We start from the raw sequence: 25,508 nt of genomic DNA, 5'->3' as shown, positions 1-25,508 counted from the left end.
AAGAATCAAGTTGGGAAGATTATGATCTGTTTGCACAGAAATTTCCCAAATTCTGCCTTGAGGACAACTCATTTTTTCAGGGAATGAGTAATGATAAGGGTCCAAGTCAGCATAACAGAACCATAATCACGTATTCACGTGTCAACACAGAAAGAGGAGGAAGATAACAGAATCTGATGCTGTTACGCAGAATATGAGGGATTTAGCTGATTTACATTAATTATTTGCTGTTATTTTTAATTAATTATTGTTTTGTTTTCCTGTTAGTAACTGAATAATAAGACCTTATCTTCGATAGTGAGGTACCCACTTGCTAGTCAGTTATTTTCTGATTTTTAGGCTATTATTCTGCATTATTTGATTTGTTTCGTTGTAATTTCTGGTTATAAATATCCTCGCTTCTATAACAGCAGGATATCACTGAGTAATAAACCTTGTTTTCCCTTGGAGGTTCTCCTATTGGGCTATTAAGTTCATTAGAGTGAGATTCTTGCTCTATATAATTTAATAGCTTATTCCTTTTCCTTCATATTGTTCCTGAGCTGCTTGTGGAGATATTGTATTTATTGTAAATATTATTATCTGATTATTAAGAGTTAATAGGATTTATTAGAATTGTTAGTATTTATTAGCCATTTATTTGCTTGTCTCCTAACTTTGTGTATATATAGTCTTCTGTATTCTACTATTATCATCAATGGAAAATCATATTTCTCATCTCAAAAATCCCACATGGTATCAAAGCACATTAGATCAGAACCCTAGCTGGTTTTTGTTCTGTTGTATAGCATAGTTTCAGACTAGCTCACGGACAAAACCCTAATGGAGGACGAGAGGCGCCGTTGGATCTCACTGCCGATCAAGGAAGGACCAAAGACCTCCGATCGGCGCAACCCCGAAGTCTGGCATCCGTTGACAGCGCGTGGCTGTCACACGTGCCACTCGTCCAGTCTGCGTTAGAGGGAGAGTCCGAGCACGTGGAGGCGCGTGGCGAGTTGTTTCCAACAACGATGGACCATTTCCGACCTAGTCTCAGCATTTTCCTGTTATGGGTCTTCCAAGCCTTCGCCTTGTTTGTTGAATGTGCGTACTGTCAAAACAGATTAGACCTAAAGAACACAAATACCCAGAAATTTCTAAGGGAAATGGGGCTTCTAATCCTAGAAGTGGTATGTCTTGGTCTTATTGATCTGATTTGTACCCGTTTGCTCATAAGCTTTCGACAATGGATGATGAAACTTGCAAAATTGTCATCAAAAGTTGTTGAATCTGATGCACTATGTAACATCCCGAAATTTTAAGACTCGGATTTATAAAAATAAAATAAAATAAAATATCTATAATTAAATTAAAATTTAGAATAATTTGATAGAGGTCCAGAGTTTGAATTTTTCTAAGCAAAAGTTTAGTTTTATTTGATTTTTAACTATGAAAAAAATTACCAAAGTTGACCCGAGCTTTTGTGCAATAATAAAAAAATGTTGGGCCATTTCTTGTAATTTTCCCCAAACTTTTAGATCAGCTTTTATAAGGGAAAAGAGACGCAGAAACGCAGAGAAAGGAAAGAAGAACAAAACGCAGAGAGAGAAAGAGAGGAAGAAGAAAAGAGAAAGGGAGGGAGTTAGGCTTGGATCTAGGAGTCTTTGCGACTGTTGCAAGCTCGGCTACACAATAGGTAAACTCCCTACTTCAATCATCTTCTCTTTCTCTTGATTTTCTTCAATTTTTGGAGGAGGAGATTTTTGGATTTTGATTCCAAAGGCTTTATTCTTGTAAGCTTTTGTTTTTTTTGGATCCTAGGGAGCATGTTTTGAGTTTCTATATAGTGATCTAATATTTTGAGTGGATAATTGGATGAAAAGAGGTGTTTTGGGCACAAAATAAATCCTGAAAAATTGGGTTTTTGCTCTTCAATGGTTTAAGCTTATTGATTTAGTTATAATTTTGCTATTTGAGCCCAATAAGATTTAAATTAAGGTTTGGTTTTCATTATAAGGGCTAATGGTGAAAGTTGGTGGCACTAAGTAAAGGTTTTTAATTGATTAAAAATTTTATATAAATTAGAAATTTAGCCTAGTGATGGCTAATAAATATATGGACCATTGGGATGGATTATGGCTCATAGACCCAAGTTGTGTGGTATGAGTTATAGTCTTCATTGATGCTATTTGTCATGATAAGTGATGTGGATCACTTATATGTTGTAGAAAATTGTTGGTGGAACTTATTGAGAAGTAAGAAACAAGCCGAGCCCTATTTTGTACAAGGGGAACCCTTTTGGTACCAAAGGGTTGAGGTAACAGGGGAATTTATATTTTTTATTACTTTGTTTTAGCTATTTTTGAATAAATATTACTAGTTATCATGCATTACATGTTTTAAAAGATTAAATGTGCTTTATAAGAGGTTATGGGGTACTACTTTGATTATAGTGCAAATATGTTTTCTAATTGTTTAATAACAATGTTTTTATGGAAATGAAATTTATAAATGTTATACTACTTTAGAGTGTTGAATGGTCAATACTCAGGAAAGATAGACAAGAGTAAAAGGCATGATCTTGGTGGGAGTTCACCAATGAAAAGGTGTGGATTTTTGATATTTTATGGCAAACTGTCAGTACTCAGTGTTGTCTTACGTATTGTGGGCTCAGTGCACTAAAGTGGTTAGTGTATTGAGTGTTCGACACCTCTCAGTAGGGGAGGGAATCCGACATATGAAGTGTGAGGTTTAGTGCCTAGGCCAAGGTAGCCCTCACATGGAAAGTAAGTTGGGCTGGCTCTGGGAGGGAGTTAGCTTTAACTGCTTAGGATTCACGTCGAAGGGGCATAGGAGGTTCGGTGGATTAGATCATGCCTTAGATTATGTTTTGTGCCTGTGAAGGTACAAGTAGGTATAAGGTTTACCTGCGAGTTAAAGACTGCCAGGGGGCATTCTGTTGGTCATGAAAGGCCATACCGGCTTAGGTCATGCATTTTAAATGGCTAAATTATATACTATGTTAAATTTATTATTTGTTTATTTGATTATGGCTTACTTTGTAATAATCAATGTAGATTTCACTATTACTGAGACTGTAGTTGTCTCACCCCTTTCTTTTCAATATTCTAGGTCCAGATGAAGGATCCAGTGGTGGACGGGGAAAGGAGCAAAGCTAGGGGTTTGCTTGTGATTTGTAAAGAACTGCAACCCCTTTCTTTTAAGCAAATATATTGTAATGTATTTAAGATTAGGGTGCCAGTAGGATATGATTATGTATGTATGTGTGAATATGTGTGGATTGTGTGCTTGTGTATGAATTTTTGTCTGTTTGCAGACTTGTGGCTAGGAAACTTGGTTATGGTGTGTGGTTTTGATGGATTTACTTAGTAGACCAAGTTTCTATTACAAGCAGATATTTATTTTGATATATATGTGATTTTATAAGCAAATGCAAAGTGGTTGCATTACAAATGGTGTGCTATGGGCAAACATACACCTTGGATAGAGAGAGTGGGTGCGTGGGCCCCACAAGGAGCTCTGAGCCAAGTGAAAATGTTTAGCATATGTATTTATATAAATACATGGTATTTGGATTGATTTGTGACCACTCTTGTATGATTTGTACATTTTGGGGGTCTAGGGTCCATTTTGGGAAATGGCACCCGGGTAGTCAAATTTTGATGTATAAAGGTTTTCCATCATTTGAATGTTCTATCAGGTGTTTTTAATCTTATTTGACGTGTCCAAAGTAAATCTGTAGAGGTTGTAGGGGTTATGATTCAAAGGAAAATCAATATCCTTTGCTTGCAAGAAACAAAATGGCGTGGAGAAGGAGCTAAGGATATTCAAGGTTTCAAACTTTGGTATACAGGAAAAGTAAGTGCACGCAATGGAGTAGGCATCATTATAGATAAGGAGTGGAAGAAGAACGTTGTAGAAGTTAGCAGAATTGGAGACAGAATTATTTCTTTAAAAATGATAATTGGACGTGAGACTGTTAATATTGTTAGCGCTTATGCGCCGCAAGTCGGGACAGAAGCCAGTCTTAAGGAATTATTTTGGGAGGATCTGGAGGGGTTGATTCGACACATACCACAGAGTGAAAAGATTTTTATTGGAGGAGACTTTAATGGGCATGTTGGGAGGGAAGCTGGTCAGTATGCGAGGGTGCATGGTGGTTTTGGTTTTGGAGAGCTAAACAATGAAGGGCAAACTCTTCTTGATTTCTCATTGGCGTATGATTTTAAGATTGCCAACACTTGTTTCAAGAAGAGAGATGAGCATCTCATCACTTACAAAAGTGGAGCCTCAAGGTCGCAGATTGATTTTCTTTTGGTTAGGAACACAGATAGAAAACTTTGTAAAAATTGTAAGGTGATCCCTGGAGATGCTGTAACGACACAACATAGGGTCCTAGTCCTTGATGTGTGTATTATGAGTAAAATCCAAAAACGTCGACAAGTAGTAACACCAAAGATTAGGTGGTGGCAATTAAAAGGTGAGAAGCAAGATATTTTCAAGCGAAATCTTTTGGATAAAGGAATTTGGGATTCTCAGGGAAGTGCTAACATCATATGGGAGGATATGGCTAAAAAGATACGGGAGGTTGCAAAAGTAGTTTTGGGAGAATCGAAAGGTTCTGGTCCGAGAGATAAGGAGTCTTGGTGGTGGAATAATAGTGTACAGGACAAAATCAAGTATAAGAAGAACTGTTTTAAAGCCATACATTTGTGTAACAATGAGGAAAATTGGGAGAGGTACCGTATGGCTAAGAAGGAAACTAAGAGAGCTGTGGGTGAAGCTCGTTCCAAAGCTTTTGAAGAATTTTATAAGAACCTTGAGACGAAGGAAGGAGAGCAAAATATTTATAAGATTGCCAAGAGTAGGGAAAGAAAATCAAGAGATCTAGAACAGGTAAGGTGTATTAAGGATGAAGAGGGAAGAATTTTAGTTACAGATGATGAAATTAAAAATAGATGGGAGACTTATTTTTCTAAACTTTTCAATGATGAAGAGGATTCATCTAGTAACTTGGAGGATTTAGTAACTGGTGAAGGAGAACAAAATTTGTCATTCTATCGAAAAATACGTGATAAGGAGGTAAAGGAAGCTCTTAAGAAAATGGCAAATGGTAGAGCTAACGGACCTGATTGTATATCTATCGAAGCGTGGAAATGTTTAGGTGAAGAAGGGGTGAGATGGTTAACTAAGTTATTTAATGTGATTTTACGGTCCAAGAAAATGCCTGATGAGTGGAGGAGAAGTACATTAATTCCTATTTATAAAAATAAAGGAGATATTCAGAATTGTACTAACTATAGAGGGATTAAACTCATGAGCCACACAATGAAATTGTGGGAGAAAGTAATTGAGCACAGGTTGAGATTGGAGACAAGTATTTCTGAGAATCAATTTGGTTTTATGCCAGGTAGATCAACTACAGAGGCAATTTATTTACTAAGGGGATTAATGAAAAAGTATCGTTGTAAAGATAAAGATCTACACATGGTTTTTATTGATTTGGAAAAAGCTTATGACCGTATACCAAGAGAAGTGCTTTGGAAAGCGTTGGAAAAAAAGGGAGTACGGATTGCTTATATTAAAGCCATACAAGATATGTATGAGGGGGTAAAAACTAGTATAAGAACGCCTAGTGGTCAAACAAAGGATTTTCCTATAAAGATTGGACTACATCAGGGATCATCTCTGAGTCCTTATTTGTTCAACTTGATTTTAAATGTTTTGACGGAACATATTCAAGAGGAAATCCCGAAATGTATGCTCTTCGCGGATGATATAGTTCTTATAGCAGAGACAAGAGAAGAGGTTAATTGCAAACTTGAGTTATGGAGGAGGACATTGGAGTCGAAAGGTTTTCGTCTGAGTAGAAGTAAGACGGAATATTTATATTGTAAATTTGGTAAAGGACTATTCGAAAATAATTTGGAAGTGAAATTGGGAGATCAAATCATACCTCAAGTGGAAAAGTTTAGATATTTGGGAGCCATTATTCAAAATGATGGCGAAATCAGTGGAGATATTTCACATAGAATTCAAGCTGGGTGGTTTAATTGGAGAAAAACTAAAGGAGTTATTTGTGACCGTAAGGTGCCTAATAAACTTAAAGGAAAGTTTTATCGTACTGCTATCAGACCGGCAATGTTATATAGTAGTGAATGCTGGGCTCTAACGGGACAGCAAGAGCATAAAGTTGGAGTAGCAGAGATGAGAATGTTACGATGGATGTGCGGACATACACGTAAAGATAAAATTCAAAATGAGCACATACGTGAAAAAGTGAGGGTGGCACCTATTGAGGAAAAAATGGTAGAAAATCGGTTGAGATGGTTTGGGCATGTACAAAGAAGACCAAGGGAGGCACCAGTGAGAAGAGTGGAACATATAACTTTGAGTCCGATTAAGAGAGGTAGAGGAAGGCCTAAGAGAACACTCTTGGAAGTTGTTGAACGTGATCTCTTAATTAATAATATTTCTAAAAGCTTAATAAATGATAGAGCACAATGGCGTCTTGCAATCCATGTAGCCGACCCCACCTAGTGGGATAAAGGCTTGTTGTTGTTGTTGTTGACGTGTCCAAAGTGTTCCCATAGGTTTGTGACCATTAGGATGAGATTTGGACAATTTTGAAAATGGTTTTTACCAAAAAGCTGCACTTTTGCATCCGGGTGTCCAAATCTTAATCCGACCGTTGGATTTCTCTAAAATTTGGGTCACAAGTAAAACCTTTTATAAGTTTCATGTGGGCTCTGGAATCACGTCAATCGGATATCGGACGGAGAAACGACGCACTTTGGAATTTGGTCTGGAGGGGCTGTCATGACAGCATTAAATTGCTGTCATGACAGCTACAGTGTTGATGTTGTAACCTGCATAAAATTCAATCCGTCCGTTGGATCTTTTCAAAATTTAGTATGCTAAGAGTATTCTTTAAAAGTGACATGTGGGCTTTGGAATCACTCCGATCGGAGATCAGATGATGAAATGGTGCACTCCGGAAGTTGGTCCGGAAGTGCTGTCATGACAGCTAAAAAAAATAACCAATTTTTTAACATGTCTAATTTTCAATCCAACCGTTGGATCTTTTTGAAATTTGGTATACTTATAGTACCCTTTGAATATGACGTGTGAGCTTTAAAATCACTTCAATCGGAGGTCGAATGACGAAACGGTGCCTCCCGGAAGTTGGCCCAGGTGGGCTGTCATGACAGCAATTTAATGCTATCATGATAGCATCTTTTTATTTTACTTTCATCTAGCTTGCTTCCGCGTGCTATAGGTAGAACCTATAAATTTTTTTTTAAAGGCTTTAAATGGTTTGTTTCCTAAGTTGGTTTTAGGATTAATTCCTTAACCACACTTAGTTTATTTGAATTGTGTGATTTTTGGATAACATTCGAGGCAAGTGTTACACACTATGTGTTAGCTAGATTCCACAGTCAGTCTCTGTCTTCTTGGCACAAAGAGGTAATTTTCTTCAAGCCTTAAAAACGTCGAGGGTTAAAACAGTGTGGATCGTAGATTCTGGCGCATCGGATCACATGACCGACAACCACCAATTATTTTCTACATATACTCCATGTGCTGGAAATTTGAAGGTCAAAATTGTAGATGGGTCTCTTGCTCCTATTGCGGGGAAAGGGAGTATTCGTATCTCTGAATCTATCACTCTAGAATCTGTTCTTCACGTACCAAAATTAGCATGCAATTTGTTATCTGTGAGCCAACTAACAAAGCAATCTAAATGTTGTGCTAATTTTCTTCCAACCCATTATGTCTTTCAGGATCTATCATTGGGTATGACAATTGGACGTGCTAAAAAGTTCGAGGGGCTCTACTTCCTTGAGAATGCTAGAGTGAGTCACCATCAAGCCACTAATGTATGTAACTCTATATCGACTTCTAAAGATACAAATATTCTGTTATGGCACAAGAGGATGGGGCATCCTAATTTTCATTATTTATCTCGTTTGTTCCCAAACCTTTGCCCTACCAACCATGATGTCAAATGTGAAGTGTGTGAACTGGCAAAGCACTAACGAACATCATTTCCTAGAACACCATATACATCCACCAAACCATTTGCTACCATACATAGTGATTTATGAGGTCCATCTCGTATCCCAAACCGCACCAAATCAAAATGGTTCATTACCTTCATCAATGATCATACTTGTGTTTGCTAGGTGTATCTCCTAAAAGACAAGTCTAAGACTGCATCCGTATTTATCAATTTCTTTACCATGATTAAAACCCAATTCAACACAAATATCCAAGTTCTACATACCGACAATGGTACTGAATATTTTAACCAAGTCTTGAGTACCTTTCTTCACAAGCATGGCATTGTCCATCGATGCACTTGTGCCCATACACCCCAACAAAACGGGATTGCAGAAAGAAAAAAATAGACATATTCTTGAAGTGGCTATCTAAAGCCCTCATGTTCACCAATAATGTCCCAAAGTTTTATTGGGGGGATGCCATCTTAACTGCAACCTATCTCACCAATCAAATGCCCAGTCGTATTTTGTCTTTCAATACTCCTCTTCATAAATTGCAAAGTGTTTTCTCCACATCTCATATTGAAACCAACATCCCTCTTCGTGTCTTTGGGTGCACAACCTTTGTTCACATCCATCAATCTAGTAAACTTGAACCTCGTGCTACAAAATGCATATTTCTTGGTTATTCCCCTACTCAAAAAGGGTACAAATGTTTCAATCCCATTTCCAAACACACGTTTGTAAGCCTTAACAGCTTTTCATTAAGATATGCCATTTTACCCCAATTCTTCAATTTAGGGGGAGAGTATAGGTGAATCTCAGACTTGGGAACAAGAGATTAACAAAGAACATGTGCTTCCGTATTCTTGGTCCATACTAGCAGAGTCATTACCACCTCAATTACCAGAACCATCACTCTCATCCGAACCCTTACCACTATCACCATCTCTTGTGCCAGTCACAGAAGATAATTCAACATCAAGAGGAGATATAGAGAGGCAAAAAGAAGACAAAGACTTGTTGGTTTATTCTCGAAAGCATAAATCTAAGGAAGGAGAGTAACTTGTATTTGAAGCACCAAAGGAGTCAGAACTAATGGTAGCTCCTGAATCACCTCAGCAAAGTCCTGAACAAGTGAGTATTCAATCTGATCTTGATTTACCCATTGCTCGTACAAAACAACCTCGCTCTTGTACCTTGCGCCCAATACAAAAGCACATATCCTACAAAGCTCTTTCTCCAAGTTATCATGCTTTTGTCACTAGTCTAGATAAAGTTGTTGTTCCCAACAATATTGAAGAGGCATTAGAAATACCAGAATGGAGAAATGCAGTCATGGAGGAAATGAAAGCCCTAAAGAAGAATGAAACATGGGAGATTATTCAGAGGCCAAGTGGCAAGAAGCTTGTAAGCTGTAAGTGGATTTTCACCCCAAAGTACAAGGCCGATGGAACTCTTGACAAGTTAAAAGCACGCTTGGTAGCAAGAGAGTTTATTCAGACATATGGTATCGACTATAAAGAGCTTTTGCACCAGTGGCAAAATTAAACACCATTAGAGTTCTCTTATCCGTAGCAGCTAATCTAGAATGGCCACTCCATCAACTTGACATCAAGAATGCTTTTCTAAATGGAGAACTAAAAGAAGAAGTTTACATGACTTTACCACCAGGATTTGATAGAGGCAGAGGTGATCAAGTATGCAGATTGAAGAAATCTCTATATGGCCTAAAGTAGTCTCCTAGGGCATGGTTTGACAGATTCTCAAAAGTCCTCAAGTGAGAAGGCTATAAGCAGGGATTGTCAAACTATACAATGTTTGTTAAAGTTGAGGGAGGTAAAAGGTGTATCCTTATTGTATATGTTGATGACATTATTCTTACAGGAGATTATCTTGAGGAAATCACAAGAGTAAAGGTTGTTCTGGGCAAAGAATTCGAGATAAAAGACCTTGGTGCCTTGAAATACTTCCTTAGGATGGAAGTTGCGAGGTCAAGGAAAGGTATTTATGTATCTCAGAGGAAGTATATACTTGATCTTCTGAAGGAAACAGGTATGTTAGGTTGTAGGCCAGCTGAAACCCCTATTGTGGTTCCGAATAAAAAGAAGCCTAAGAAGAATAAGGAAGAATCAAAAGAAAAAAATAAGTCTTATGATGAGGTTGAAGAAGAAGACAATGAGAATGAAGAGGCCACTAATAAAGAGAGATGTTAGAGGCTTGTTGGGAAGTTGATTTACCTCTCCCATACAAGACCAGATATTGCCTTTGTAGGAGCTAGCCAATACATGTCTGAACCGAAGAAGCAGCATATGGAAGCAGTCTATAGGATCTTGAGATATTTAAAGGGTACTGCTGGTAGAGGGTTATTCTTCCAGAAACAAGAACAGAGAACCATAGAGGTCTACATAGATGCAGATTGCGGAGGAACTCATCCTGATAGAAGATCAACTTCTGGTTATTGTTCCTTTGTTTGGGGGAACTTGGTTACCTGGAAGAGTCAAAAGCAAAGAGTTGTTTCTAAGAGTAGTGCTGAGTCCGAGTTAAGAGCTTTAGCTCAAGGAATAATGGAAGAGTTATAGCTGAAATGAATCCTAGAAGAGATACATGTCGAAGTGGACTCACCATTAAAACTTTATTGTGACAATAAGACAGTTATAAGTATGGCCTTAAATCCTGTTCAACATGAGAAATCAAAACATGTGAAGGTGGATAGACATTTCATCAGAGAAAAAGTAGAAGAAGAAATCATATGTTTGATTTATTTACCTACAAACCTTCAAGCTGCAGATGTTTTGACGAAGGAATTACATAAGCCCGCATTTGAAAGTTGCATAAGCAAGTTAGACATGATTAACATCTATGATCTAACTTGAGGGGGAATATGGAGATATTGTATTTATTGTAAATATTATTATCTGATTATTAGGAGTTAATAGGATTTATTAGAATTATTAGTATTTATTAGCCATTTATTTGCTTGTCTCCTAGCTTTGTGTATATATAGTCTTCTGTATTTTACTATTATGATCAATGGAAAATCATATTTCTCCTCTCAAAAATCCCACACTACTACCAAAAGGTGAGGAATGTACAGCACGATGTTAGCAATCAACATCATGCTTGTCACATCAACAAAAGCAATTACAAGGACAATCTGATGCAAAATTGAGCTCCATAGTGCTTCCTTTCTTGGTCATCTTTCTTGGTCATGCAAACTTACAGCTGCAGAAAATTTTATCTTGACAAATTTGTATACTTTACCTTGACAAATTTGCATACCTCAAATTTATATTTTATCTGAGACAATTTCTCCATTTCCAGGAAATGACCTGAAATATTATCCCAGAAGAATTTTCCTTCTAGTGTATATATGTTCCACGCTACCTCAGCAAGTTCCGACATATAAGGGCAAGTGAAAATGTGAAATGCCCCATCGTGGACATTAAAAAAAAAAAATTCATAATTACTGCAATGATCTAATTAGTTGCATAAATGAAGTCCATTTCAAAGCAACTGAAGATATTTGAAAAGAAAAATGAATGGGAAATTTGAACCAGAAAAAAAGAACATAAAAGGTTAGCCTAACTAAGAAAAAAGAAAATTATAAATCAAATTAACAGGTTGCATAAAAAATAAACAAGCACTAGCAGCTTTGCCATCTATGCCAAAAGCCAGGAATAGTTGATACAATATGATAATCCAGCAACAGAAATGCAATCAGAAGACAAAGATAGATGAACTTACTCGAATAAAAATTTCACATAGTTAATTACATAGCTTGTCAAAGGATGGACAGTTCCATCTGTCACAGCAGTTTTTGTAGCATCTTTCTCGACTGCTTCTTCAAAATCTCCAAACGTCTCTTGTGCAGTTTGTGCAAGCTGTTTTGTCAAACCCAACGCAGCTTCTCTGATCACAGTGCAAGCTTTGCTTTCAAACAGTGTTTCTATCTGCAAAACATCATGAGATTTTATAATAGACTATAACACTATTGCGATATGCTTCTTGCTGGTGCAATGACACATACCGCAGACTTCTTTGCCAAGCGAGCAACATCACTATTGCCATGGCAACTCTAGTTGTCAGAGATTATAATGAAAACTAAAGTTTTCTAAGGAGAATCAGAGATTCATATGAACTCTGTCTATCTTTGAAGGAAGAATGCTAATATAGGACAGTGGTTATAGAAGATCAATCCATCCAATTCAGTGTGATGGCTAAATGGCTCTCAACCCCTTCAGTCAGGATCAAAAAGATTTAAACACCTATGCACATGATTCCTTTAGCCATGAAAAAGCTCAATTTTTTTCTTTCATTTAGGAGTTAACAATAAGATTATTTTAAATAGTTAGTTTAGATAGTCCCATCAACTATAAATGTAGCATTACTTCTTTTTCAAAAAATAAGTTCAGAGGACTGTTAAATCATGAATTTCTTCAAAAACTATAGTATTTTTTTTAAAAAAACTTCCTTTATGATAGGATTAGCTAAGTGTCTGTCAAATGTAAAATAGAATATAACTTGGCAGACCAGATTATGTCAGAGGCCGCCTACAATCCATATGCAACAGTGTGGAGATAGCAAAATTCATGATGGATATCAAAGTCCATACCTCTGAACGAAGCTCGTGCATTATTTCATACATGTCCAAAAGTACAAATAATTTTTCTGGTGATCTCTTACTTTTGGCAATTGCTTCTCCAAAACTAAGCAGCATGGAGACACTGTTTTTAGTCACCTCAGCGAAACACTGATCAATGAGTAAATCAAATCCTTCAAATATTTGATTGCAAACTTTCCGCTCACCAGCAAATAACAATTTGACCTGATATGGTATAATCAGACATTTGAATGAAAATTTATTTCAAGAAAAAATATACAAATAATAATATATTTATTGTAAATAGTCAGTTTAAACAGGATAATACCAACTAACAGTTATTCATGGGATGATGAGCTGAATAGGATCTCATTATGGGAATTACATATCTGACTTGTAGCCTTAATGGTTTTCCTGATTCTTTGCCTGTACGAATTTTCGAGGTAGATATCAATAATATATATTATTTTTTTACCTCTATTCTAATACTTCTCTGCTTTTCGTTGATAAGCAACATGATATCAAAAAAATTATAAAAACAAACATCACTACCATAAGATTGGAGACCCGTAAAAAAATAAAGAAAACGGTTGGACCTGAGATATCTGAGGTTCAATAGCAAAAGCCTAGGAAAACAAATGAAAATTGTGACATGAGACCTTAAGACTCAAAAATCATAAGCCCTAGGCAAAGAGAGTTGGGCCCAAATGATCACTGAACTCAGAGGAAGGAAAGGAAAAAAAAAAAAAAGAGTTAACTAGGTCCAGTTACATTTGCCGTGGAGTCCTGGAGAAAAGCTTTGATAGAAGTCTAATGACATATAAACTTGTGGCAATCCTAACAGTTAACTAAGCTATTATGATAAAATGGACAAGCCCAGATACAAGCCCATACAGAACAATCAACATAAACACTGGAAAATCTGCTGCTTACAGCTATTCGCATGTAGTGAATCCAACTTCCAATTTTAGCCTCCAAAACCTCCCATTGTAGCTTTTGTACATCATCTTTGCTAAGCTTCTCAACTCCCAGTTTGTGTAGGCTCTCTTCCAATACATCAGACCTGGTATCCCTACTCAACAATAATCATGATCATGATAATTACTTAGTGTTATATCAATCATAATGGTAAGACTAAAATGCTAAAGAGAAGATATATGACAAGAGGTTCAAGATATTGTTTATGCAATACGACATGCATATTATTGTGTACACAATAAATGGCTCTAATGAGACCCAATCCAATAACACAGGAAAGAACAAGGGAAAATGACAGTAACAGCAATAAATATAAGGGAAAATGCTGAGGTTTTGATATTAATAAATAGAAAGAACTGAATCAGAGTTACAAGGACACTCTCTGATTCTAGCCAAAACCCTATCTCCCCTGTTGATACAAAATAACACCAGCAACACAAATCATAGACAGTAACATAAGAGTTTCACTCCCTCTGTCATTTCGAGAAGCTAGTCTCTCCTTACAATTCTATATTTCTCATACCCCCCCCCTCTCCCACAAAAAGACTATTAATACTTACAGCATGGCCTTCACTCTCCCATGCTACCCAAAAGATCCTAATCATAACACAAAATCAAAAGTCACTATTCCAAATGGCCAGGGACCAAAGGATCATTGTCTGGACCAGTCACAGTATTTCCACTTGAGTCATCTACCACCTTTGGCTTCCTCTTATATGTCTTAGGAAAATAACAGGCTCTATCATTATCCTTATTATTGTGTACACACATTCAGTGAAGTAATGATCCTTTTACTTCTTTAGGGTTTATTCTTTATATTGAAACTTGGGTATTGAGAAAAGAACAAGGCTGTGAAAACTGTAGTGAACGATATATTTTATTGAGTCACTAACCAATTATTTATTTAAATCCTCATAAAAACTAAACTGCTTTTGATCCAATGGAGTTGCAGTTGGCTTAAACTCTTCCACGTTGAGGACTTCCTTTGCTTTTTCTTTCTTCTTTTGGTCTGCAGTCATATAAATGCCTGTACCAAGTGCAGCCACTCAATTCCAACCATTGGTTAAATCTAATAGCACATATTTGACACTTGTCTCAATAAAAACAAAGAATTTAAAATCCAATCCTTCCATTTGAGTCATATTTCATGTTTCTTAGGTTTATCCTTCATCTTCCATGGAAGATCCTTCCTCTCTTCTTTTTTTGAAGATCACCCCCCCCCATCTAGCAGTCTTCCGTTATTTCCATTGAAACCCTTCAATTGAAGCCTCATTTTGGAGAAATTCTTGGTGAAAAAAGGACGAGATTTGCTGACTGCAGACAATCTAGATCCCAATAATCCCAATAAATTCTAGAAAATAAAATCATAATAATCACATAATCAAATCTCTGGCCTATATAATGAATACAGAAATTCTATTGGTTACAGAGATTTATAATATCTGACACTCCCTTCAAGCAAGTGTGTGGATGCCATTCCCAGATTGGTGGCTAAAATCTGAAAATGAGTACAAGACAGTCTCTTTAGGAAAATATCTGCAAACTGATTTCCAGTAGGGACAAAAGGCGTGCAAATTAAGCCGCTATTCAATTTCTCTTTCATAAAATGTTTATAACATCTGTGCTTTACTTGTCTTGCTGAACTGGAGTTTGAGTAATGTTGATAGCTAACTTTCACAATAAAGTTTCATTCAACCTCCCCTTTTGACCTTCAAATCTTCCAAGATTTCCTTTAAACATCATTTCCTTTAGACATACCAGTTCACAAATCCCAAATGACATGGCTCTAAACTCAGCTTCTATATTAGATCTAGCTGCCACATTCTGCTTACTACTTCTTCAAGTGATAAGATTCGTATAAAGAAAAACAATAGGAAGAATAGAATCAGTGTGCAAGCAAGTAGTACCGAAGTATTACCAAGAGGACCAAAAGCTACCTCAATACTTTAATGGACAAGTTCAAAAACAAGGATAGATTTAGTTGATTGGACTAGTACCGGTTGAGATGATTTCACTTTTTCACAAGAATGCACTTGTGATGGATGAATAGAGTATGAGGTTTTTGGATCCTAGTGAGGTACTTGAAGTCCTAGGAAACTCAATAAGGAAGGGGTCATTGCCCTGATTAACACTGAGAGAACTCTGCTTATCAAGAGGAGTATGGAAGTAAGATCAGCATTAAGAAAAGGTGACATCAGCTGAGCATTAGAACTTTCTGGAAAGAGGGTGATAACACTTGTACCCCTTCTGAGTGAAGGCGTAGCCAATGAACACACATTTAGTGGCTTGAGGATCAAGTTTGGTCTGATACTGAGAATGCAAAAGAACAAATGTAGCACACCCAAACATCCTAGAAATGAGAATAATAAAATTAAGTGATAACCTGCACAGGGCTTTTTGAACCTAGGAATTGGGTAGAAGTCAGTTAATGACATGTGTTGCTCTTCCCCCAGTAACATTGGGCGGTGCCAATAGGAGGGCACCAATCACTCCTAGATGGGTGGTAAAATCATTATCTCACTGGTGGGAGACAAAAGTTTACACAGACTCATTCTATCTCATACACTGAGAACCCTAACCAGATTTTGTTCCCCCTTCTTTTCAATTAGGCTCTAATGTCATGTGGAAAATGAAAGGAAAAACTGAATATATATTTCTTGCATGATTCTATAAGAAGAGAAGCCAAGTTATATGCAGAAGAACAAGAAAAAAGAAACAACCCCTGAAAAACCTCTAAATGCTTGGCAAAATATTTTCCCTATAAATGCTAGATTACCAGTGGCTAAAACAATAAACGAGGGGGATTAGTATTCACAATAAATTCTTAAACATTGAGGTTTCATTCTACCAAGTGTCAACATCCAGGGGGCTGGGCTTATACTTGTACTACCCCTGAGCATAACCGAATTTATGATTATAAATAAATATACAAGGTGCCTAAATAAGTGAATTCAACAATACTGAATGTAGTTTGTAATTGTATGGAATTGCTATATCTTATTCATCAATCAATAGAAAGTACATATAGGAAACAACAGAGGGTTCTACAGTATACAATCAAATCCTCCAAATCCCATGAATCCCTCCACTGAATCAGAAAGATAATAAAACAGAATAAAATGGGATGATATCCAATAAATGCAAGATTCCAAAAGTAAACAAATAATGTCCACTTCCGACAAATGTTGTTCACTCTTCCCTTTTATCCTTTCTTCCCTCAATTGTCTGCTAGCAATGTTAACTCTCATCAATCAAATTTGAGTTTTATCGGTCAAACATTTTGGCCTCTACAATCAAAGATATTAGACTTCCTACAGGGACACATGCCCAACTTACAAAGCAGCTTAGGAGAACAATACTTCCATTTCATGAACTAAAATTTTGTTTCTTTTGCTACTCCTTTTATTTCGATTTCCCATGGTACAATTCTCTTTCTGTCAACATTAAACGCATTCATCATGGATTCCGTTGACTTTAACATCAAAATGCAAAGCATGATGAGAGCAACAACACTGACAATTTTCCGTTAGTTAAAAAAATTCCGAAACAAGACTACATTAGAGATGAATGAAATTCAAAACCCAAAAAAAAAAAAAAAAAACTTGTCAAGCACAAACATGAAGAATTTACAAGTAATAATGGACAACAACAGGGTGACTCGCCTCTTTTATAACTTAATGTTCTTCAAATAATATCTTATATTTGCAACTTTCAAATGTAGAGTGCCACATAGGCATATACTTCCATTCTGTAATTCAAAGAGCTCACCGGTAAATTTTGAGTAACTTTTGCTGTTGACCAGCTTGAACCATTTGTTCCGTTAAATCATGGAGCAGTACCAAAATCCTTGGCGGTATAAGAGCAGGAGGTGTGTATACAAAAGCATCAATGTTATTGTTTTGTGAATCAGAATGATTATTGGAAGGATTCTTGCCAATAGAGTCCCCCTCATAGCCAGGAGAACCTGAGGAAGGACGCATCGTGTTTGGAAGGCAATCAAAGAGGCACTCAGGTTCCACAGGTTGGCTGTAATCACACAGAAGAAAAGATGAGCCACAGAACATCAGACAATAAAATTTACAGATAAAAAATCAACCATATTTTCTAATGTATAACTGAATATCAGAAATGCCTTGTAGGAATAATTATGCTTTGATCAAAGCAAACATCTTTCTAAATAATTTGAAGATTCTTACGTGACAATAATTATTGAGCCAAGACATTATGCTTTTCCAATCCAAGAAACATGAAAAATTAAAGAAAATATACATTACAAGCTATAAAACTGTTGAGATTAGAAAATATGAAACCAATGAAGTAAGTTGGTTATTACATGAAATCAATATCCAAGTGGTTAGCCTAATTTTTTTTTTTTTAAGGTTAACCAAAAAATTAGATTCACCATACATTGACAAACTTCTAAATTCAAAGACAATGAAAAGGAGTTGGGGTATGAAAAGGGGAAGAGAATAAGAGGGTTAATGTCATTGACATTTCAAATAACTAGGGTGTGTAAGGGATTTAAAATTATAAAAGAATTATAATAAAATGGGGATTTGGATTTGGATTTGAATTTAAATTCCCTATATCCAAACGCAGCATTGAAGTTTTTATAAACATTTTAAAAGTAAGACAAAATTAAAAAATAAATGGTGAGCTTATTTTTTTCCTGAATTGACTTGAAAAATTGCACATAAGCATTTTTTGTTAAGTTGATTAATGGTGTTAAAAAAGGGAAATCATTTGACTATGCTTTAAATTTAAAGGATAAAAAAGAATCTATAAGGTTTTTCTTTTCTTTGGCCAAAACTTAGAAGGTTAAATGACCAAAATCAAGCATGATATGAGCTTAAGGAACTAAAAGTATACTTTTGCTAAAAGTTAGTTTTATTAACAAAAATTGCTGACATTGAACTTTAAGTTGTTAACAAGACATCCTCAAATATTGATATATTAAATTTAATTTTACAAAATAACAATGATTGGCACAAAAAAATTAACATTTGAGATTAATGGTATTAGGGTTAGAGGAAAAAATACTTTACAAAATTAATGGATCAAACTGAAACATTATATAAAATTAAAGGACCAAAGGTGCACTTTTGCCAAAAAAAAAAATTGCCACGAAGCACAACTTTTTTAATATGAAAAAAATAGAATATAAAGAGGAGAAAACACAATAAGAGAGGATGCAATGAATCATTAATACTCCCTTAAAATAACCCTATGATATAACTCCAAAGATAATCCATAAACACAACTCTATAACCTAAAGACAAAAGAAATCCTTTGAACAATGACTTTAAATGTTAGCATCAAGAAGTTGGAGAAAGCAACCAGTACAGATTGCTGCTTCTCTTTTACATGTAAGATTACTTAACCTGGTGAGGTGTAATTTTTCCTTACGAAGAACATTGAAGGTTATTGAGTTCATAAAGACAAAATAACTTTTAGTCCAACATGCAGAAATAATATAAACAAAATCAAGGAATGAATAACAAACCTGCTTGATGATAAAAGCTGTTTAAACTCATCTTCTAGCTTAGAAATGGCTTTAGCTATTAAATTATTGGCATGGCTAACAATACCATCACCACTCTTAAAGCCCTTCTTACTGCCAAAAACTTGAATGTTGCCTCTCAGCTGATCAATTGCATTAAGATAATTCTCCAGGTCTTCATGTGGCCCTTTAAGTACTTTTGTTTCTGCCTGCATATTGTGTCAATGCGAACATCTTATTTTGAGTTTAATAATGCATCTGTCAGGTATCCATTATAAAATTAACTTAGGCAAAAATAAAACGGTTCAATTTCACCCCGAGTTAACAAAAGAATGGTGTTAACCATTACTAAGTTAGATTTGACCATTAACTTCTTGTGCTGGCAGGCCACATGGCACATTTTAAACATTAAAAATTTAAAAGAAGAAGCAGAAATCGTTTCAGCTTCTGCAAAAGCTTGGGATGTTGAGAGAGATTGTTGAGGGACGATGATGGCCAAGACAGGGAAAACCTCCAGCAAGCTTAGTTGACAAATACCCAAACAGGGAGAAAACACAATCCACTAATTGAAGATTGTCTAATACAGTGAAGAACACATTTGACATCCATTAACATTCGAGTCAAACCCAAATGAACCATTGGATAGATTCACAAATAGAAAAATCACCATAATGCAGTGAAGCATAAATTCAAAAAGGCTCATGTATTAATTGAACGTGTTCAAACTGTTAGCTCAAGGCAACATTGTACCTTTTAAACATCAGAGCACTATTGTGCAATTAAATACTTAAAGATACAAATTGCACCTTGCTGGATATTTTTAGGGTAGATTTGTACTTTAACCTTTTATCTTATTATAAATAATTATTGGGCTCTCTGTAAAGCCCTGGTACTTCAGAGTTAGAGTAGTCATTTTTCATGGATTATTAATAACATTCCCTTGGCTTTCCAGCTGTCTCTCTCCCTCCCTTCTTCCCCTTATCCCTTCATTCCTCTATATAACACCCCCCTCCCCTTATCTGCTATATCACCCTTCCCCCCCCCCCTTCTTTTTCCTTGTATTATTTGCCATTTCCTCTCCATCAAGAGGTATCAAAGCAAGGCTACAACTCTAACCACTTCTTCTACCATTGTCATCCACCCAAAACTTGTTGGAAAGTTGATGAAAACTTGAACTTCTCACAATCCACACGAGAGCTCATACCTTAAACCTCTAGATAAAACAAGTGACCACACCATTGGAAGTGCATTGCTGAATCCAACACATCCCCATAGAATATGCTGTCACAAGCCACCGCACATAATGTAATATATTGACAAGACTTCCTTCACGTGGGCCAAAATTTTCCAGTCTCTCAAGATTTGAATTTTTAGCCTCCTTCACCTTGTTTTCCACCCAATCTAATCTAAATTGCAATTATTCAGAACTTGGGAGTAATGTAGGGTATTTCTACCAAACTCTCCATGGAATAAAGCTTCCAACTTTCCATACTAGCCTAGATAATATCAAGGAAAGGCACAAGTCTAACATAGAATATGTAGGCTGTTGTTTTGAGGAAATCATGAACGCTGTTAACCTATTAAGTACATAATCAAAGGCCAGAACTTGAAAGATCTAATTATAGTTCAGGATAACCAAGGTCAAGGAAAGCTAGAAGAATGCTCTCAAGATCAAAATGCAGTAAAGGAAGCTACCCAGGAAGGGCCCAATGATGTCATGGTGAAAACCCTAAAATATCAACGATAAAGGTAGCACCATTGGTTTTGAAAAACAAACGGAAGTAAATTTAGAATGTAAAGACCATGAGGCTTATCAAGAAAAGCATTAAGAGCAAAGAACACATTCAGATTAAACCAACTAAAGTTACATATCCAATAATGCTATTCCTGATATCTTGAAAAACTAATTGTTGATTTTATTACCATATTTTATAGCTGCGTTGTTTGACATTCCGAACAATTCAAGATAGATTCTTTCCAGATTTCAAACCTGAAAGTAGAGTTTTATTCAACCCGGGGAGAATAATGAAGAATAGAAGAGATATCATGAACTTAAGTATTTGTAAATTAGAGATTGAGATTAAAGATAAACATTGGAATTATAAATTACCTCCTCCAATCTTAAATATAAGACACTTGTTGGAGTGTCTTGGAGGTCTAAAATATAAGATACTCTCTAGGTCAATAAATGTTTTCGCCTAAAATTCCATTTATTAAATAAAGGGCAGAGGGGTAAAAATATCCAAAAAGTAGTCTGCTAGGAATATCTAGTAGTCTAAAAGTAAAGAAAAGTATACCAGTGCCCATGAAGTTATTTTTTCAGTGCATTTGTGACCAAACCGTTAAAAGTAAAAAACGTTGACCATTATGTTTTGGACCTGAAATTTAATAGCTACGACCAAAAAAATAACTTTATGAGCACTCATGTACTTTTTCTCACTTTAAGCTACTAGATGCTCCTAACTGATAACTTCTTGGGTATTTTTGCCCATTTGCCCTTAAATAAAAAATGAGAGGGAAATTTAGAATTCAGGAGGAGGAATATCAATCATTAATTAGTTAAGGGTATATCTAGAAAGAAATTATACTTGCTATAGCTTAACTAATTTTATTGGTGGCATTAGTGCCTTACTACATTTGAGATGGGGTGGAGTATTTAATTAGTTTTATTTTGAATTTATTAAGTATTTGATTATGTTTCAATTATCATTTCAATAATTATCTTTTTTTTAATTAATTTATCCTATTTTGCATTATCTCTTAGTAAGGTCAAACTTCATTACAGGAAAAATCAATTAAATATTTTTACATTAATCAGTTGAGTTGACCAATGTGAAGGGCGAGGTCCCAGACATGTACACAAATCACATATGTTTCAAGCCAAATACAGAAAAACAGGATTTTGAACTTTCATTCACCAAATAACACACGTCCGTCTCTTAAAAAATGTAAGACATTTTTTTAGGAGTTTGATATTTAAAAAAAAAAAAGACATTTTTAGTCTTTTAATGTCTAATTATTGCCTTTTTTTTTCAAAAATATTCTATTAAATAAATCACTTTATATTAATTTTAGGGTGTTAACCCTAATAGGAATAAATATAAAAAAAATAGGTTAATTTAAAAATAAGTAACTATTTTATTGAGGTGAAATTCAGTTAAAAATGTTTTGTATTTTTTAATGGAGAGAGTATTAATTAAATCAAAAAAAAAATTAGAAAACTATTATTTGAACATGCCATGGTTGACTCAAACAATTACAATCGAGATGCAAAGATAACCAGTAACCATCCAACCAACCTGCCGATATTGATCGAATTGAACCAAAATGACCTCTGCGGCCTTCAACGTCTTGTCAATATTCTCATGAGCCTTCCGAATAGAATGCGTCCTAATCTGAAAATCCAAATGAAGGATCCTACAGTGAACAATCAGATGAGAATAACAGACAGGCTATAAAAGAGATTCACAATTTAACACCACGAAAAAGGATCCTTGAAAGAAAATTTAAAAAAAAAATCCTAAGTAAATTAGAAGTCAATACAATAATCCCAGATCCAAAAACTCAAATTGAGCTCAATTCAAATAAAAAGTATCGACTTCCCAACGTGCTTCTTCAGAAGCGCAGAGAGAGTAGTGATTTGGGGGAGACGAGCAAGAACCTGAGTAGGACGCATGGCAGTTTCAAGAGCGGAGAGGCGGTGGTCAAAGGAGCCCAGAATCGCAACGACGTCGTCTGTTATGGTCTGGCTTTTCTGAAGCGACTCCCTCATCTTCACAGCTTTTTCAGAGAGTGGATCAACACCGGCCACTGTCATTCCCATCTTTTTTGTTGTGTGGTGCGATCCTTGCTTCTGGCTAGTACGAAGACAAAAGTACGTAGATTACAGGCACTCGATTGAAGTAGCAGAAACGAATTCGAATTATTGAAACGTAATGTGACGAGACGGCTTGAGAGACAGGTCGAATTTGCCGGTTTGGTAGAAATTACCGTTGACAGCGTGTCTTCGTTCTCTTGTTTTCGTCGGATTTCAATTTTGTTTGGCTATATAATTGTAACGTTTCAAAGCCGCACCCGACGTTAAATCAAAAAGTTGAGCCAATCTCGGAATTTATTTTAATTTAATGACCAACAAGTTACACCAGCGATTAAATGGATAACATCGTAATTAAAAAAATAATATTAAATGGACACATGATATATATGTGTGTGTGTGTGTAAAGACACAAACCAACCAACAATTATCTAATTGTTAATAATATATATATATATATATATATATAGAGGTGCAGGGAAGAAATTTCAGATGAATTTTCAATAATTATCATTAATTTAATGTTTTAGTACTTAAATGCTATTCTTTCTTGTAAATTACCAAATGCAGCGCTGGGAAATTTCTAGTTTTTAATTTAAATTTGAAAAACAAAATTTTGTTTTTTTAATAATAAGACCATGGTAAACAATGCAAGGAACAACCATCAGTTCCTGTCATAATTTATAAGGCTTTTACATTAGCGTTTAGAATTATTGTTAAATGCTGGAACAACAGTCAATTTGTATATTTATTTGTTTCTTTAAAGTATGGTTGAAAGTTATTGATCAATTTTTCATAACAAAATCTCTAAACTTATTATGTTAATAGCATACAAGAGAGTATAATTTAAGGTGAAATCACGTTCAACAAGTATGAGAACTTCCTGACACCTAAATCAACATAGTATAAAAATCTGAGTTAACTAACAAATTATTAAACTAGTATATTAAACGTGTAATATTTCAGACTATACATAACAGAGAGCCATCTCCTTTTGCCTTGTGAAATTACCTGTTTGTCCTTTGAAGGAAAAACACACCTACACTTGCCAGCATATATTTTTCTTTTTCCATCTCCTTTTCCAGTTTCGATCAGCCGAGAAAGAGAGAGAGAGAGAAGTGCTTCGAGAATATCCGGCCTCTGACCGTTTTCCATTCTTCTCCGCTGCTCCTCCTCGCCGAATCCTCCTCTGCCTTCATCCTTTCCTTTCTTTTCTTTGCTCATTCACTGGCGAGGGTACATGTAGGTTGCCGATCGCTCACTGCAGCAGTGGGTTCGACTCGAGACTTCTTCTTCCTCTTCTCTTCTTTTTGTGTGTGAACGCCGAGTAGGTAGGTTATTGCTACTGGAAGTCCGAATCTGAGTTCCTTCCCTCCCCTATGCACATGATTGAATTCTTCTCCCTTCCCCTGTTCCACCGGTGCTGATTGAGTGGGTTGATTTCTTCATCTTTTTCCTTGTGTTGTCGGTGTGTGTGCTGTGTGAGTTGTTGGGCATTTATGTTGCTCTTGTTTTAGAAGTTAAATTTGAAATTCTTTCCTTAGCTGTACGTGTAAGGGGAAGGTTGATTGTTTAACTAATTTTAAATTGATGGCATAAGTTTTTGGTGGCAGTCTGGGGAAATCATGATATATATATATATATATATATATTAGTTACGTTGATTATTGACAAAGGATGATTTAAAAACTATAATTAGGATTATATTATAATAATGTAATTAGTTTGGTTAAAAATAAAAAGAGAGTTTGGAGGTATAAACGAGGATGTATGGAAAAATTTAAGAAAAATTAATTATTTAATTTTTATAATTTTAATTTAACTATAATTAAGTTTTTTAACTTTAATTCGTTATAATTATTTTAATTTAATTATAAATCAATCTTTAAATATTGTTTCATACAATTTAATTCTGAAATTTTAACTTTTTATACATAAGTCTCTATATTTTAAAAAATAAAACTATAAAAATTAAAAATATTTTAAAATTTATTATTAATATTTTAAATTATTAAGCTTTTTAATCTTTGTAAATATTATAAAGTTTAAAATATTTTTAATTTTTTAATTTTATTTTTTAAAATATAAGAATCAATATTTAAAATGTTAAAACTTTAGGAGCTAAATTGTAAAAGGTAAAATTTAAAAATTAATTTATAATTAAGTTAAAAATTTAAGAATTAAGTTATAACAAATTAAAGTGGAGGGTCTAAATTACAATTAAATTAAAATTATAAGAATTAAATAATTAATTTTTTCACAAATTTATTCAACTTGAAGAAAAATTTATTAAAAATTTATTATATTTAATAGTGACTCCAAAAGAAGAGAAGTTTGATTGAAATTGTGAGAAAAGAATTTTAGAAACTTGTTGATATATCAAATAAGTAAATAATGTTTGCCAATAAATAGAAATACTGATTTTTCTCTTACTTTATTTATTTACTTTAATTGTTCTAAACATATCTTTTTAATCATATCTTATGATTAAGCTAATTTATATGTAATTACCTTATTTATGATTCAATGTTAATTACAATTTCATTAGCCATTAGTGTGTCATGACACACCTAACTAGTGAGATATATTGGAGGTGCTAGCCATGTGTGT

General features: G+C 35.0%; 1 protein-coding gene across 2 annotated transcripts in view; it reads right to left on the bottom strand.

The window, feature by feature from the left end:
• The window catches only part of LOC129293320 (exocyst complex component EXO70A1-like), a 39,318-nt gene extending 16,146 nt beyond the window's left edge, over positions 1-23,172 (bottom strand). The window contains exons 1-7 of one of the 2 annotated variants that reach the window (XM_054931226.1): positions 22,746-23,172; positions 22,384-22,479; positions 19,088-19,293; positions 17,353-17,610; positions 13,540-13,678; positions 12,619-12,831; positions 11,751-11,956 (exon numbers count right to left, since the gene is read on the bottom strand). In XM_054931226.1, coding sequence (XP_054787201.1) covers positions 11,751-11,956; positions 12,619-12,831; positions 13,540-13,678; positions 17,353-17,610; positions 19,088-19,293; positions 22,384-22,479; positions 22,746-22,907 — 1,280 coding nt within the window. In that variant the 5' untranslated portion in view covers positions 22,908-23,172. The remainder of the gene's footprint in view (positions 1-11,750; positions 11,957-12,618; positions 12,832-13,539; positions 13,679-17,352; positions 17,611-19,087; positions 19,294-22,383; positions 22,480-22,745) is intronic. The other variant, XM_054931227.1, reaches the window with a different exon arrangement.
• Between the last annotated feature and the right edge of the window lie 2,336 nt (positions 23,173-25,508).

This window comes from Prosopis cineraria, unplaced genomic scaffold (assembly GCF_029017545.1).
Source record: "Prosopis cineraria cultivar Desert tree isolate PC_DT_omini unplaced genomic scaffold, ASM2901754v1 PC14, whole genome shotgun sequence".
NCBI lineage: Eukaryota > Viridiplantae > Streptophyta > Magnoliopsida > Fabales > Fabaceae > Prosopis > Prosopis cineraria.
Note: the sequence above shows the minus strand (reverse complement) of the source record. Positions and strands in the feature narration are given on the sequence as shown.